The following is a 17,677-nucleotide window of genomic DNA, read 5'->3' on the forward strand; positions in this document are numbered from 1 at the left end:
TTATACTAGTAGGAAATATGGGATTTTCTAGAGTTTTCATACTTATACTAAATGTTTCATCAATCATTCACCAGTCTTTCATAACAACTAATCAAAACAATGACATTAAATACTTATGAACTCACCAGCTTAAATGCTGACCTACACTTTCAAAATAAGTTGTAGTCTCAGGTTACAAATAGACAGGTGCCGATGCAAGGTTTAGAGAAGACGGAGCAGTCAAGACTCGTCTTTTATTTTGATTAGTTATCATGTTGTCTTGTACTATGAAGGAAAACACTTGTAACTAAAATTATACTATTAATGCAATGGATGATGTTGTTGCTTGTTTACTACTTTACATTTGTTGTGATGCATACATGACGTCCTCTGCCCCAGAACGTTTCCGCCGTTCTCGATTTTGGGGTGTGACAATATGTGCTTAGGTCTTGGAGATTAAGTTACATATTGACAAGCGGGGAGAGTCGGGTGTCGAAGTCTCAAGGTAGCTGGCTGTTGAATTGGTCACTCCCTGATGACAGATCACGACATGACCCTTAATGATCTTACCTATTTGCTTGATGATGCTGAATCAGCAATGATTTGGAGCATTGGTAAAGGAAAATTTGATTGGAAGATCAACTTCCCAAACTTCCATGGACATTGACATTGGTAACATTGGAAGTCCAGAAAAACTTTCTCTTCCCAATTGAAAGGGATTGGCCATAGTCAACTCGGTTGACAAAATGGTAAAGAGAAAGGCTAAGTATGTGATAGTTCCGTGTACCGTTTCCAAAGAGCCCATATGTTTCTGTTGCCAAAGGAAGGGCATTGGTTGCGAAGCTGCCAAATTTACCTAAAAGTCCATAAGGATAGTAAAGTTAAATGTTTGATTTTGCTTTAGGTAAAGTCCATTATCTAACTTTATTAAGTTTCTATTCTGAGATTCTTATTGCATGATGTGACTGGGTCACATATTGATGGTTTAAGAATCAAAGAAGAGTGAAGAAACTTAAAGGAAGTATATGCTGATTCTGATCGTAAAGATAGATTTTGATCGCATGGTTCGGTGATCAGAATTTTGAGTTGTTACTTACGAGTTATGATATATTGCTTAGGAATAGATAACAACAAGTTTTCCATATGGATTGTAAGGATAAGTTTTCCGCAAAGTTTTAAGAAAATGGTTTTGATTTTATTTATTTTAAGTATCCTTACAATGAAATTTGTGAAAAAGGTTGTTGCTTATATGTTTCCATTGATAAACAATATGGGTAAATGGATTTGATTCTTTCATTAGTGGTAGTGTCATAATTTACCAAATAAGGAAAGATTCTCATCACCCAAGTTTCAGTCGGATAGAAACTTGGAATCATGCAAGTTGTATTATGTGATGAATGAGAATTTTCATCTTTGGTAAATTAAGACTAATTCCTTGTTCACATTCGCATGTGAGTCAAGCGAAGGACTAAAGGATCGGGTACATTAAGTTGTGCACTAGTCAGGTCCACCACAAAGGTAGATAAGATTATTCGTTATGATTTACTAAAGTTTAGTAAATATGGTTATGCTTACGAGTTTAAGTATAATTCTGGATCATTGAAGAGATTCAATGATAGACAGAATGAGTAAGAAGAATCAAATAAGGCAGAAAGATAAAAGCTTCTCCAATTTGAAGAGATGGGAGAGTACTTGAGTATTTTGTTTTATGATTATTTTAGTGATTATGAAACCATATCACAATTGATCCTCTAAGGACACCTTAGTTCATTTGTTTGGCTAAGGAGAGGAATCATGAGTTGTTTAAATGGTTAAATCAAAAGATAAATCATACATCAAAATCAAATCTTAGAGTCATACTCCAAGATTGAGCCATTGAGTGACATAATCTTTAGAAAGTTTATAACACTTATCAAATGTAGAGTAAGATGTGTCCTACTCTTGTACATTTGAGGTTGGTTAGTTGTGATGTTTTGGATAAAACAAAGACCAACTAAGTCCAATTATAGGAAGTGTTTAACTTGATAAGAATCCGCACTAACTATTGAATATTTTTTTTTGTCAAGGAATGGTTCTTGACAAAGAGAATCATATATGTCAAGAGGTCAGTGGGAGTCTTAAAAAGATCTTAAGATAGGTTCAAGAACTAATCAAGAGATTTGTTAATCACTAGCCCACGACTTGAGGTTTGTAACCTATCGTGTTGACATATTCTGTGCTCATCCCAGTTAAGGTTGGCTTTGCATTGGAGTTCTGAGAGTTCTCGACTGTTTGCATAACATCCTGGAAGCAATGGTAGGCCCTTGTGCTGTCGGATGGCAAGAAATAAAGATTGCACAAGTTCATTCCATATGAATTTGGAAGTGTCACTAACCTAGTCTTGTGATTATGGTTTTGACAAAATTCACATGGAAAAGAACACATACACCTTAAAATCTAAGTTTCATAAGGTTTCTCTTCGATTCATGAAAATGATGGTGAGGAAACGCTTCCACTAAGAAGATTTTATGTAGATAGCGGTTGTGATATTTGCGTTCTAATATAGTTAGTGGAGCGTGTGTGGTTAACCGGCACACTAACTAGTGAGAATTGTAAAAGGTCTATACAAGCATGTGAGCTATCTAAGGAAAGGTGTATGTTTTTGATAAAGTCTTATCAAAGCAATATAGTATCAGAAATATGAACTTTGGTAAGAAAGTCAATAAAGTATTGATTTCTAGAAGTCCAGTTGATTTCTGAGTACATGTCAAAGCTAGTGGGAGCATAAAGTGTTATGCTGGTAATCATTATGCTAGTGGGAGCATGATGATTATGTTAAGTATTGCAAGTTAGCAATGTTAATTATAGAAAACAGAAGTTTCAATTTGCCTTGAAAAAGTTGTTTTGCTATAGTTAAGGGAGAGGATTTCATACTTCACTCCAATTCTACAAGCTTAGATTGATATTTCAATCTACTTTAGTCAAGAATGTATATGAATGTTATGCTGGAATGGTTCAACATAAGGAAATTCTATATATGTTAGCGTAGACTGAGAATTTAATCTACTTCAGTCAAGAATATATATGAATGTTATTTTGGAATGGTTCAACATAAGGAAATTCTATATATGTTGCATTCTGAAAATTCGATTATGATTACGGCATCCCTCTTCATAGTTTGAATTATGAAAACATGGCAAATAAAAATTTTATAGCATAAATCATGTCCCATATGCTTTGGGTATAGGTTTGATTACATGTGCTATAATATTCATTCATTCTAAATTTTCCAAATGCCTAGGGCATTAAGATGGAAAAAGGAATAGAACTGGAAATGACTAAAATGATTAAGCAATTGTCGAGGATAGTTTGAGGTTTACCAAAGATTGGTTACTCATGGAAAATTGGAAGTATAGAGTTAGGACCATATTGACATATTTTGAAAAGAGGCAACTCTTGTTCAAAAGTGATGGTCAAAATGGGAATATGGAATTGTTTCCATAGGTGGAAGTTACTAATTGAATCTGTGTAAGATTAGAGAACTTAATGCAAGAAGGAATATGGAATTGTTTCCATAGGTGGAAGTTAATCTTTGAATCTATGTAAGATTAGAGAACTTAATGCAAGAAGGATGTTCAAAGGAATGTACTTTGAATTTGAGACTTCATGGAATTGCTTTCCATTCAAATATCTTGTAATGTCTGTTGTCAAGTCTTTGTGACTTTTGTGCATAGTCATTACAAAGGGATCATTGCATATAAGTAAATGGCAAGAGTTTGGTATTCTTACATTTACAATAAGGATTGGGATTGTGAAATGAGAATCATTGAAGTCATGTTCAATTGATATATTTCAAAAAGAGATGACCAATAGTGTGCATACTTGGAGTATGGCATAGCTATTGTTTAGAGAAACATGGTATGCATGCTTGGAGCATGGCATCACTATTGTTTTAATTCAAGTATTAAGTTGATTAATCGAAACATGAATAATGAGTAATCAATATGGTGCTTAGATAAAAGGGTTTTATTTACACTCAAGAGTTTGGGGCCATATAGGATTAGTATTATTTTTATGTTTCACTTTGCATGATTTTACTTCCAGAACAATTATGTTATTATTCGAATCATCCATAGTCTGTCAAACTTTGGAAGTAAGTAATGATTTAAGACTGTCATGAATTTGGCTCGTATGATTTGTCTAAAGTGGTTTAGACAATGCAATGGTTGCTACAACATTCATGAGTACTCATAAGGGCTGAGTATTGGATTCAACCCACACTCAATTGCATCACTTCATGGAATTTATCTCGAGTGATCGTGAGACGTTAATATCATATAAATCTTCAAACCTAGAGATATGAGTTGTTGACTATGAGTTGGTTATTCATTGATTTTACAAAAACGCATTGGTAACTCGATGTTATAAAACGTGCCTTTGTGAATAATTCAACAAGTAGTTAGTACAAGCATATCAGTCGAAGTTTATCTGTTCCTTTTAGAAATAGAAGCGATATCTGGGCCCCTCGATGATTTAGTTTTGACGTATGTACCGGGACCGGTAAGAACCTAATTGATGTGTTCAATTTAGTTCTATGTCGAAACAAATCAGAGATCGAGAAACAAATGCTGGACAATAAGTAAGACCATGTTCCATGTGTTTGTCCGGCTAATATCATGAGAACAGAGGATTATATGATCACTTATCTTAAATGGCATATCATCATCATCTCAGTTCCGAGAGACTTTGAAAGAGCTACGATTGCTAGTCGGATTTTGAAGTCATATTTGCAAATATAGTTATTAGACTTAGCCAAGTGGGAGACTGTTGGATATAGTGTCTAAGTCCATAACTTTATTTGGTATGTACTTGACCCGACCCGGCATGGTCCATTTGGGTTGCATGGCATTACAATACTTGGATAGACAAAATGAGAGAATAAGGCACTTATGATTATTAATATATTATAAGTTCTTATATATTAATAATAGCATTATTTAATTAGTCTTGATCAAATATTAATTTAAGTATTTATTTGGTGATCAAGTTGAAACTAATTAAATATATGGGGTTGATTATGACAATCATCTAAACTTTTATAGTGGATTAAATGATACATGGTTTATGGGCTATGGATATAACTATTTGGAGCTACATGGATAGTCCATGGGAGTTACAAACCCATGGGTCATGAGAATGGAAGAGTCATGACAATTATGAGTCTTCATGATGAAACCCTAATTGTGACACCACTATAAAAGGGACCCCATGGCTAGGAAAATCGGACACTAGAGTATTCTTCTGAGGGCATAGCCGATTTTGAAGTGTAGAAGTATTCTCTCTAGTTATTCCAAGGTTGTAGTGTTGTGTGAAGCATTTGAGGCACAACATTAGGAGTGCTAGGCTCATAAAGTCTTGAAGGAATCCAAGCAACAACAAGGTATGTATTTCTACTAGTTTTTATGTATTATGTATTCCGCATGCCATGCTAGTTTGGAAATAACCTTGAAATCGAAATTTACATGTATATAGAGAAAAAATAGATTCAAGGTTATTAGGGTTGCATGTACACTTAGGAAGTGTTAGAATGCTCTACACCCATCAGCCACCTCCCCATGCCTTGCCGCTAGATTGCGACACTTGGAAGCGTACAAATCGTATAGGGATTGGTATGCCACTATACATCAAAGTTATGCCCCGCATAACTCGGACCTCTAGCTTATAAATAGAGGCGTTTTTCTTCATTTCTCTTCACACCTTTTCTAACTCTTCTCTCTCAAACACCCCAAACCTTATAAATTCCCTAGCACTTCCTAAGTGTTATAGGCGAGTCCCGGAGCGCCAGAAGGCTCCGAGAAGAAGAGCTTTCAGCTCAGAAGTTCTGGCCCCACAAAGTCGGACACCTAGCTAAAACTCCCCTTATAAGTGAGCTATGTTTACCCTACTTCAAGTATAACTTATGTTTAAGTTCATTATCGTTATTATGAACCTATAAACAATACACGAGCTAAGTATTATAAATTATAGAAAGTGTTATTATAATTCCTTTTAACTGCTCACTGTACGGGGAATCTAGTTTGAAGGGTCGCTTGGGTTGTTCGATTTCAGAACGACTTAATTGCTAAAATGGTGTTGCCCTCCAGTGTTTCATGTATGCCCCTGTCTGTACATAGTAGTTGAAAAGTATTGTTTAACACTTATATAATACAATAAAGACAATATTGCTTGTAGACCTTGAGTTAATGATAAATATAGACTAATAATTGGTCGCAATAAATATTAGATTAAAATGTAGTGATAATGATACTAGGTTTCGTCGAAGGAAAATAAAATTGTTAGAAACAAAGCGCTGCCTAAGTTTGGAGTCATCACTTTAACAAGTGAGTGCATAGTTACTTTCATCTTACACATAGATATGAATCATTTAATATAAATTACATGCTATGTGTCCATATTATCCATGTTCCTGATATCTGTGTTGGATGAATGATTTATACATGTTTTACTTGATTTAAACTGTATATGTATTTTTATACCTATAAATATATTGGGTAAAGATGGGTAGATTAAAGATGAGATGAATGATGAGAGATGAAAGATGATATAGATGATGAGAAGCCTTGACCTTAACGATGATCCAGTCATCTAGCAGAGTATAGATGACGACCACAGGCTATCCATGAAGCTCTCCTAGCATTCTTGATAGCAAATTGGTTGAGCAACTCTTCGTAGTCTATACTCTCTAAGATTTCGTTCTCGATAGATATCATCGCCAAAACACTAAGTCTTTCTTGGGACATTGTGGTGCGTAAGTAAGATTTCAATAACTTCAATTTCAAAAAACTCCTTTCTGTAGATGTTACCGTTACTGGAATAGTCAATAATATTCTATATGTAATGCTTGCATTTGGGAAATAATCAAGTTCTTTCAAAAACTTCAAAACATCTACATGGTTGCTAAATTCATTGGTTTCCAATCTGTCAAATAATTTCAACTCCGTATAAAGTTCCTTGGCATCAATATCCGGTCATTCTTCAAACTTGAATGCTTTTTCAAGACGATGACAAGACAACTTAAGATCTTTATATTCAATTCCCCTCAACTTATGTGGAAATAAAAAACCAAATACTTTGTCGTACTCTTTGAATTGTTCAAATCTTGTCTCAAGAGAAGAAATAGCTTGATCAACAATGTATAAGAAATAGTTAACTCTGAAATTCTCTTCAGGTGTAAATGAAACTTCTTCACTACTTGAAATCTTTTCAAACCTTTTTTCCTTTCAATCAAATGCTTTTATGGAAATATTGGATCAATACCCATTTCAATTGTAATCTCCTTAGCTCCACCAACTACTTTTGAAAAACCAGTTTCTCTATAATCCTTGAAGTACCCAACCAATTTGTTTATTTCTTTGATAGCATTATCAAGATGCATATCCTTCGATTGTAATTTTTTACTCACAATATTCACATGGTTTAGTACTTGATGCCAGATAACAATTGATACCAAATATTCAAAGTCACCAAGTTCTTTTTCTGCTAATGAAGTTGCTTCACTTGCAATTGCAACATCATTATCTTTTTCTCCAACTTGAAGTAAAGCTTCGTGCACATCAACAAGTTGCAGTTTAATAGCCTTTACACTCTCAACCTGACTTTCCCAACGATTTTGACATAATGACTTAAGACTCCATGCTTTAAAATTATCTTTCAGAATTTCCTACTTCTTATTAGAATTTGCAAAAATAGTATAAACATGTAGGATGAATAAAAAAATCATTCCTCTAACACACTTGTTAGCCATATCACATAATGTTAGATTAAGAGAATGGAAACCACAAGGAGTGTAAAATGCTCTAGGATTTATATCTAAAAATCTCTTTTGAACTCCTTGATGTTTTCCTTTCATGTTTGCTCCATTATCATAGCCTTGACCACACATATCATCAATTTCAAGACCAAGAGACTTTAACTCCTCAAGTGGAATATCAAATAGCCATTTTCTAGAGGTATCATTAACATTCAAAAAACCTAAAAAGGACTCCTCGACAGTAATAGAGTTATATGGTAACGTTAAATACCTCACTATTATAGTCATCTGTTCTTGGAGACTTGAATCAGGAGTACAATCAAGTATGATTGAGTAGGAATTTGCTTCCTTTATCTTCTTGATAAGTTCCTTTTTTTCTTGAGCTATCAAAAGTATTAGTTCGTTTTGGATCGTGTGCACAAGATAATGCACATGCAACTCATCATTTGTGATCCGTCACACATACTCTTTGATAACTGGGTGAAAGTCTTCCAACATTTCAATGACACCCAAAAAATTTCCATTACCTGTTATAGTTTTAAAAATAAGAAGTGAAATCAGTCACAATAATTAGCAAAAAAATATTTGTTGGAATTGGAAAAAAAATATACAATCTATAGTTACCTTTTTTATACGACTTTTCATTTGATCCATGGAATGCTAAATTATGTTTAGCAAGAAACTTCACTACTGCAATGATTCTCAAAAAGACTTGTTTCTAGTGGTCTCTTTCTTTCTTGAACTGCTCGTATTGAACTTTATCAATTGTTTCGTTCAAGTTCAATATTTTACACATATTAAACCACTTATTCCTATTTGTGAGATGATCCAAGGAAATTTCTGTTGGATTAGTGTCTAATTCCATAACTATATTTGGTATGTACTTGACCCGGTTGTAGCATGATCCTTTTGGGTTACCTTCATCAAAGCAACTTGAAAAGATGATTTATGGAGAGAGAGAGAGAGAGAGAGGATGTTAATATATTATATGAATAATATATTAAAAGAGAAATCATATTAGTTAGTTAATATTGATCAAGAATTAATTAAGAAATTGATTTTGTGATCAAAAGAGACTGATTGAACTAAGGGGAATGGAATTGCAATTATAAGATAATTGGATTTTCGGTTGTGGATCTCTTGGATTATAGGGTGGACGATTTTAAGTTGGAAGCCCACTTAGAAATCGTCCAAGGCCTTTTTCTGGAGGGTTCCATTGGACTACTTAAGGCCTAAGCTATCCAATTAGAGTTTTAACTAAAACCCTAGCAACACACCTATATAAAGGACCCCAGGGCTTCATATTTCGGCCACCCAAGAAACCCTAGAGATCTAAGAGCCGAAATTAAGCCTCCATTCCCTCTTCTTAATAACCTTTTTGCCTTGGTGTTTGTAAGCCATTAGAGGTATTTCAATTGTGATACTAAGCTCTTGAAGTTGAAGATTCTTGCTAGTATCAAAGGTAATCATCTAAACTTGTTTTAGTTGTAGATTTCGATTTTATAGTATGCTAGATTAGGGTTTACATGCTTTGGATAAATCTGCATGTACAACAGAGAAACCTAGATCCAAAGCTTTAGGGTTTTGCATGTGCACATAGGAATATTCTTTTGCTCGAAACCCATCAGTGGTATCAGAGCCTTGCTTGGCTTCTATTGTATTTGATGCATTGTGTGTTTTGCTTAAAATCGATGTTTCTGTCGTCTGCCTGATAGACTCGTCGAGTCCCAAGATAAACTCAGCGAGTTCTCTAAGGGACTCGGCGAGTCGAGGTGTCAGACAGATGGATTTTCGGGATTTTGGCTTATTTTGACTTGGGATAATTACCAAAAATGTTTTTGATTAATAAAATCTGAAATTTATTAATTCCATATGATTATCCTTGTCAAAATAAAAGATATTTATCATTTAATTAGATAATTATTGCCTTATTTTATAAACCTTAATTATTTGAATTAGTTGATCAATTATCTTGCATGAAATTGTATTAGGTCAAAATTAGATAATCACCAATTAATTGTATAATTATATTATTTGAATTTTGATCTAGATAGTTTTAAAATGTTTCAATACTTGTCCTCAAGTTTTGGAATTTAAAATTTTGATTAAAAGTTTAATTACGAAATATTTAAATTCTAAACCCTAGAATTTTACAAGTTTAAAATTCAACCCTTATACTATTATAATATTATAAGAATAATGATTATATATATATGTATAAGATAAATACTAGTATTACCGTTAGTAGATCTCGTTCACGAAGCCGATCTATAAGAGGGGTATAATGTTGTTGCCTATAAAATGGCAGTTTTATGGGTGTCCACTCTCACCCACCGCTTCCTTGATTGGTGGAGGGTCGTTAGCCGAACAGGTAGGATAGGGAAACTAATTCCTCATTAAAAGTATAATGATTAATAAAGTAACTAAATGTTTTTATAAAATTCCCAATCTTAGTTACTTTAGGAAAAATGTGAAAATGTTGCTATTCCCTGAAATTACAGTTTGTACCCTTGCTAAGACGTTAGTGGAGCATGTGCGGTTAACCGACACACTAATTTTGTTCTAAGCAATGGTGGCAAAGGGTGACTCGATGTTTGTCATAGATCAATGGAGCGTGTGTGGCTAATCGACACATTGATTAGGTGACTGTAACATTGGGGGCACCAAGTACATTTGCATGGTTATTCACACCTTGTTTGTGATCCTCGGTATCTTAGTCACAAACTTGAAGGGCATATTTAAACATGCCATTGAAAAGTTCAATGAATGTCAAAAGATCTAGTAATTTTCAATATATTTAAAACTTATTTTCATTTTGTTATCATGGTGGAAATTAGTGAATCATCATTCACTTACCTTCAAATTATTTGTTGTTTAGATTACGACATCCCTCTTCTAAATTGCAAATAATGTTGTTGGATCCTAGTCCTAATTTCTCATTTGGGTGTTTAATTGGGGATCCTTATCTAATTAAACTTTGTCTCTTTTCTTTTTCAGATGTCTAACTCAAACAACAACAACGCTTCACGCTCAACCTCTTCCGGCTCATTCTCACTCATGAATTTGTGTGGGAGGGTAATTTTCGATGGGACCAATTTCAATGATTGGATCCGCAACATCCGAATGGTTACCCGCTATGAGGAGAAGGAGTATGTCCTCGACAAGGAGCTGAAGGAGGTGAATGTCAACACTGCTACCCCGAGGAGATCGCTGCATTTGAGGCCCACGAGCGAGATGCTATAAAAGTCCATTGCATCATGCTCGCGATTATGACTGCAAAACTACAAAAGTCCTATGAGGACTACTATCCCTATGAGATGCACCAGGATTTACTAGACATGTACCACTAAAGTGCCAGGCAGGAGAGGTCCGAGATTATCACTTTGGTGATCACGGCCAAGATGAGGGACGGAGAGTCTGTCACTGCTCATCTGTAGAAGATGCAGAGATATGTCGACTGCCTACTGAAGTTAAATGTTAACTTCGATGAAGAGCTGGTGATTGATATCATTCTTCACTCCTTGCCACCGTGTTTCAACTAGTTTCGCATGACCTACCACATGAACAAGGAGCAGGTTAGCTTGAGCAAGCTTCAAGGCTTGTTAAGGACTGCTGAGAGTAACCTCAAAGACAAATCCGTTGCATCAACTCCCGCTACAATTGCCCCCGTCTTGGATATTGGGCAGGGGAAGGGTAAGAAGAGGAAGGCTCCTTCAAAGAGCCACTAAAGGGAAAGTCCCATGATGACACCTCTTCTAGTGGAACCAAGGCTGGTCCCGCTGCACCCACCTCCAACCCAATGGATGCAGAGTGCTACTACTACCATGAGAAGGGGCATTGGAAATGAAGCTGCCCGAAATATCTGCAAGATATCAAGGATGGGAAGATTAAGTCGTCATTTGTAGGTATTTATACTATTCAATCTAATAACTCATCGCATGCTATTTCTTGGGTTCTTGATACATGATGTGGTTTTTAGATTTGTTTTTATTTGTAGGGCCTAAGAAGAAATCGAGATGTGGAGCATGGGAAGATAAACTTGATCATAGGGAACAAAACATCATTGCCTGTCACCAAGCTTAGTAGTGGGTTAGGACTAGAGTTGAATAATTGTTGCTATTCGCCAGAAATGGCAAGAAACATCATTTCTTTACATGGTTTGTATAAACAAGGATTTAGATTTTCGTTTGATAATGAAAAAGGTACTATTAATGCTTTTCTTAATGGTGTTTTCTATTTTGAAGCATTGCCTTGTAATGGAATATATGAAACTGTGATGGTTGTAGACAGCTTAGGAATGATGTGTTGCATATTGACTCTTCCAATAGTTTGGACAAAGCATGCTTGTGGCATTGTTGTCTTGGACATGTCAACAAGAAACACATAGCCGAACTCCAAAAGGATGGAGTGTTAGAGTCATTCGAACTTAGGGACGATGATGTGTGAGAGTCTTGCTTACTTGGAAAGATGATCAAGTCACCCTTTACTGGTACTTGTGAAAGGGTTGAGGTTTTATTGGATCTCATACACATCGATGTGTGTGGGCCCTTTACATCTACCACAAGGGATGCAAGCCGCTTCTATGTGACTTTCACCGATGATTATAGCAGATATGGATATATCTACTTAATTAAGCAGAAGTTAGAAACCTTTGAAAAGTTCAAACAGTTTAAGCAAGAAGCGGAGAATCAGTTGGGCTGGAAAATCAAGATGCTTTGATCCGATCGAGGTGGAGAGTACCTTAGTCTTGAATTCCACGACTACCTCAAGGAATGCGGAATCGTTTCGCAATTGACGCCACCTAGGACACCGCAGTTGAACGGTGTGGCTGAGAGGCGTAATCGAACATTGCTACACATGGTTCGTTCCATGATGAGTCGAGCTTCGTTACCTATCTCATTCTAGGGGGTATGCCTTAGATAATGCCACCCATATCCTTAACCTAGTCCCTACAAAGAAGGTTGCCAAAACACCTCACAAGATATGGACAGGGAAAGCTCCCTCGTTGGCACACATCAAGGTTTGGGGTTGCGAGACTTTCCTAAGACGAGAGACTCACGATAAGCTCGAACCTCATAGTGAGCGGTGTATTTTCATCGGCTATCCGTAGATGTCCTTTGGATATCTCTTCTATAGACTGAGTGACAATGTTGTCATCGTTGCGAGGATATGGGTAATGGGTTTTCCGAGAGTGAGAACTCATAAGCCAAGGGGATAGTGGGAGGCAAATCGATCTTGAAGAGCTTCAAGAATCGAACGATGATGGAACCTCAAACACTGGCGATCAACCTGAGGAGGAAACTCCTATTGAACCGATTGACGAGTCCTTACCTCTTAGACATTCCAATAGAGTTAGTGTTCTGCCTATGTTGTATGGTTTCCATATAACAAGTGAGGGTGATATGTTTATTAGTGATAGTACACTAATAAATTTGGATGAACCTAGCAGCTACAAAGAAGCCATGAAAGACCCGGAGTCTGCGAAATGGAAAGAGGCAATAGACAGTAAGATTCAGTCCATGTATGACAACCAAGTTTGGAATTTGGTTGACAATGTGCCAGGTCGTAAGACGGTCGGGTACAAATGGATCTTCAAGAAGAAGACCGACATGAATGGGAAGGTACACACTTATAAAGCGTGATTGGTTGCGAAGGGCTTTACTCAAACTCACGGAGTTAACTATGATGAGACCTTCTCACCAGTTGAGAAGATAAAGTCTATTAGGGTTATGCTAGCCATAGTTGGGTTTCATGATTATGAAATATGGCAGATGGATGTCAAAACCGCTTTCCTTAATTGTAAGTTGGTTGGGGATGTTTACATGAGTCAACCAGAGGGTTTTGTCGATGTGAAGCATCCTAATAGAGTGTGTAAGCTTAAGAAATCCATTTATGGAATGAAAAAAGCATCTCACAGATGGAATCTTTGTTTCGATGAGAAATTCAAAGAGTTTTCCTTCCCGCGAAGCGAGGATGAGTCATGTGTATATGTCAAATCCAGTGGGAGTATAGTTAGCTTCCTCTTATTGTATGTCGATGGCATACTACTCATAGGAAACGATATTCCAACCCTGCAGGAAGTTAAGTCCTAGCTTGGGAAGTGTTTCGCTATGACAGACCTCGAAGAGGCTGTCTATATTCTGGGAATAAGGATAGTGAGAAACATGAGTAAAAGGCTAATAGGACTTAGTCAGAATACTTAGTTGGAAAAGGTACTAAAACGTTTTAGTATGGAGAATTCCATGAAAGGGGAGTTAACGATCCAAAGCAATGCCAAGTTGAGTAAGACTCAGAGACTGATTACCGAAGTCAAGATAGCAGAGATGAGTCGAGTACCTTATGTTTCCGCAGTGGCTCGATCATGTATGCTATGACTTGTACTTGCCCTGATGTGGCCTTCGCTTTAAGCATGATCAGCAGATATCAAGGGAACCCTGGCAGAGTATATTAGACCGTAGTCAAGAATATTCTTAAGTACCTTCGGAGGACTAAATAATGATTTCTTATCCTTGGTGGGAGTGATGAATTAAGGGTGCAAGGGTATAGAGACGCCAGTTTTCAGACCGACTGGGACAACTACCGTTCTCATTCGGACTGGGTATTTACCCTAAATGGAGGAGCAGTGACTTGGAAAAGTTCCATGAAAGAGACCGTAGCTGATTTAACGTGCGAATCATAGTACATAGTAGCGAGAGAAGCGTCAAAAGAGGCGATATGGTTGAAGAACTTCATCGGCGACCTTAGAGTTCTACCAACCATAAAGGAGCCCATGGAAATTTTCTGTGATAATGAAGGAGCGGTTGCCTTGACCAAGGAACTGAGGTATCATGGTAGATCCCGACATATCGACAGGAAATATCACTTTATTAGACATCGGGTAAAAGAGGGACTCCTCGTGGTAAAGAGGGTATCGTCAAAGGATAACCCAACAGATCCCCTTACGAAGAGACTGAGTAGGGTTAAACACTTACAGCACGCTAGGAGCATTGAATTGAAGGACGATATTAGTTTAGATTTGATAGTTTCGAAACGTATAATAGATAAATTGTAATTAACATTTGATGATTAAATAAAGGAGTATTATTTATAAGTAAAGTTACTGTCTTGTGTTAATTATTTACCTATTTCACTTTGCATGTTTTAACTTCCTAAATAATAAGATTATTCGAACAGTCCACAGTTGCTCATACTTTGGAAGTAGATATGAATGAAGACTGTCATGAATTGGTTTGTAGACTGCCTAAAGTGTATTAGACATAGAAAAAGTTTGCTGCAACGTTCATGAGTGCTTATGAAATAAGATTTGAGCATTGGATTAAACCCACGCTTGCCGGCATCACTTAATGTAATTTATCACAAGTGATCGCAAGACGATAATATCATAGTCTAAAAACCTAGATATATGGTTTATTGTTTGCAAGTTGGTTGTGCATTGATAATGCGTAAACGCATCAGTAACTTGATGTTATAAAACACATTGTTGTGCATGATTTGACGAGTGAATAGTAAATACATATAAGTCAAAGTTTATCTATTCCTTTTATCCAAAGAGGGTAAAAGCGATATCTCGGCCCCTTGATGATTTGGTTTGACTTATGAGCCGGAACCGGTCAGGAATGAATTGATGTGTTCAATTAGGTTCTATGTCAAACGAATCAGAGATCGAGAAACAAGTTGCTAGATAATAAGCATGACTTTGTTTCATGTAATTATCCACACGATATCTTGAATGGAGGACTATACGATCCCTTGTCTAAAGGACGAGTCAGAGTTTAACAACGGCTTTTGAGAGCTACGATTGCTAATTAGATCCTGAAGTCATACTTGCATTTATAGTTATTAGACTTACCCAAATGGGAGACTCATGGATTAGTGTCTAAGTCCATAACTATATTTGGTATGTACTTCACCCGGTTGTAGCATAGTCCTTTTGGGTTGCCTTCACCAAAGCAACTTGACAAGATGATTTATGGGGAGAGAGGATGTTATGGTTTATTAATATATTATATGAATAATATATTCAAAGAGAAATCATATTAGTTAATTAATATTGATCAAGAATTAATTAAGGAATTGCAATTATAAGATAATTAGATTTTGGGTTGTGGATCTCTTGGATCATAGGGTGGACGATTTTAAGGTAGAAGCCCACTTAGAAATCATCCAAGGCCTTGTTCTGGAGGATTCCATTAGACTGCTTAAGGCCTAAGCAATCCAATTATGGTTTTGACTGAAACCCTAACAGCACACCTATATAAAGGACCCCAGGGCTTCATATTTCGACTACCCAAGAAACCCTAGAGTTCTAAGAGCCAAAATTAAGCCTCCATTCCCTCTATTCTTAATCATCTTTTTGCCTTGTTGTTTGTAATCCATTAGAGGTATTACAATTTTGATACTAAGCTCTTAAAGTTGAAGATTCTTGCTACTATCAAAGCTAATCATCTAAACTTGTTTTAGTTGTAGATTTCGATTTTATAGTATTTCAGATTAGGGTTTACAAGCTTTGGATAAATTTTCATGTAAAATACCAAACCTAGATCTAAAGCTTTAGGGTTTTGCATGTGTACATAGGAATGTTCTTTTGCTCAAAACCCATCAATTTCATGTTCTTTAACTCTACTGGTAACATGGTGCCAATCTGAATAACCTTCATCACCCAATTTACCTTTCGAAATCCCTTTTCTAAACACTTTACAACAAAAACAAAATACAGTGTTGAGCTCTTTCAAATATACTAGCCATTCTCTATCACACTTCTCCAAATTTGATAAAGTTCTTGTATATAAACCTATAGAAAATCATGTACCAGATTTATCGTAGGGACCATACATAATACTAGTATCTCTTTTAGGATCTTTCTCGACCAAAACTTTAATCTCCTCATAATTAAGTTTTTCCTACCTTCTTGGATCACATATATCAACAAGCTCTTTAACGGGCTCTTTCTCTTGTGTCTCTTCTACTTTTACTTCTACATGTTCTTGGTGTTCAATATTATCTTCAACATGCTCTTCAATAGGCTCTTTAACATGTTGTCTATGGATAAAATTATCTAGAGAACCAACGTTGGCCTTTCTTTTTTTCTTCATCTTGTTTTTTTTTTTTTTTTTTTTTTTTTTTTTTTTTTTTTTTTTAACGTTTTTACTACCGGATGGTTGTTTACACTCCATCACTACAAGTTCATAACTTTCAAGTTAGGAATTAAATATGATATAGTATAAATGTTTTATAATCTATCACTAAAGTTAATAAGGTAGTATTAATGTAATGAGGAAATTTCATTACTTAAAAGTTAAAACAACATATTTGGTGTTTTATTGGTTGAAGACCTGAATTTGACACAAGCACAATTAATGATTATTAAAAGAAAAATGGATTGATCAAATTTGGGGTTTGATTGTCTCTAATTCTCTTTGACTAATGAGATTACTTACTTTATGTAATTTGTGGAAGGCTTATTCTAAGTTGGGGTTACATGTCCACTTGCGATTCTGACTTCACGATTACAAATTTACAATCAAAGAAGTTCTTTTAATCAAACTAGGAGTTCACGATTACAATCAATTAATCAAAGGTGTTAACTACTAAATGCAATTGCGATTTCTAGTTTTCTCGCTAATGTGTTATGAATAATTGATTACCTTGAATGACTATTAATTGATGAAAGATCAATGCTTCTGGACTGCTGCGAATTGGTAATCTGTGAGTCCTTTATTGATTAAATAGTAATGTTTCCTTTTTGTTCGCTGAAGCCTCTGCATGTGGACTAAGCAAAGTAATTATCAAGATTTTTAGTTTGGGATGCCTACAATTGAATATACTAAAAAAATGGGCCCCTTAAAAAACAAGGGCCTATGCATAGGCCCTTGTTGCCCCTACCACCAGCCTTGTGTGCCTAATAGATAC

The 17,677-nt window shown here is 35.8% G+C and overlaps 1 protein-coding gene across 1 annotated transcript; it reads right to left on the bottom strand.

Moving 5' to 3' along the window:
* Window positions 1–7,252: 7,252 nt before the first annotated feature.
* On the bottom strand, window positions 7,253–16,860 carry LOC111909183 (uncharacterized). Its single transcript, XM_023904965.1, has 3 exons — window positions 16,673–16,860; window positions 7,748–7,961; window positions 7,253–7,678 (listed from the first exon to the last, which is right to left on the bottom strand). Exons 1-3 carry the CDS (start codon window positions 16,858–16,860, stop codon window positions 7,253–7,255), a joined length of 828 nt encoding a protein of 275 aa, XP_023760733.1.
* Window positions 16,861–17,677: the final 817 nt, after the last annotated feature.

Source organism: Lactuca sativa, chromosome 8 (genome assembly GCF_002870075.4).
Source record: "Lactuca sativa cultivar Salinas chromosome 8, Lsat_Salinas_v11, whole genome shotgun sequence".
NCBI classification, from domain to species: domain Eukaryota; kingdom Viridiplantae; phylum Streptophyta; class Magnoliopsida; order Asterales; family Asteraceae; genus Lactuca; species Lactuca sativa.

Excerpts from the sequence above, each read along its gene's own strand:
- LOC111909183 (XM_023904965.1), bottom strand. The coding sequence starts at position 16,860 with ATGAAGAAAAAAAGAAAGGCCAACGTTGGTTCTCTAGATAATTTTATC. Across the intron at positions 7,962-16,672 it reads GATATATGTGATCCAAGAAG|AAAATGGCTATTTGATATTC; the intron begins GTAGGAAAAACT and ends TGATACCTCTAG. Across the intron at positions 7,679-7,747 it reads GTGATATGGCTAACAAGTGT|GAAATTCTGAAAGATAATTT; the intron begins GTTAGAGGAATG and ends AATAAGAAGTAG.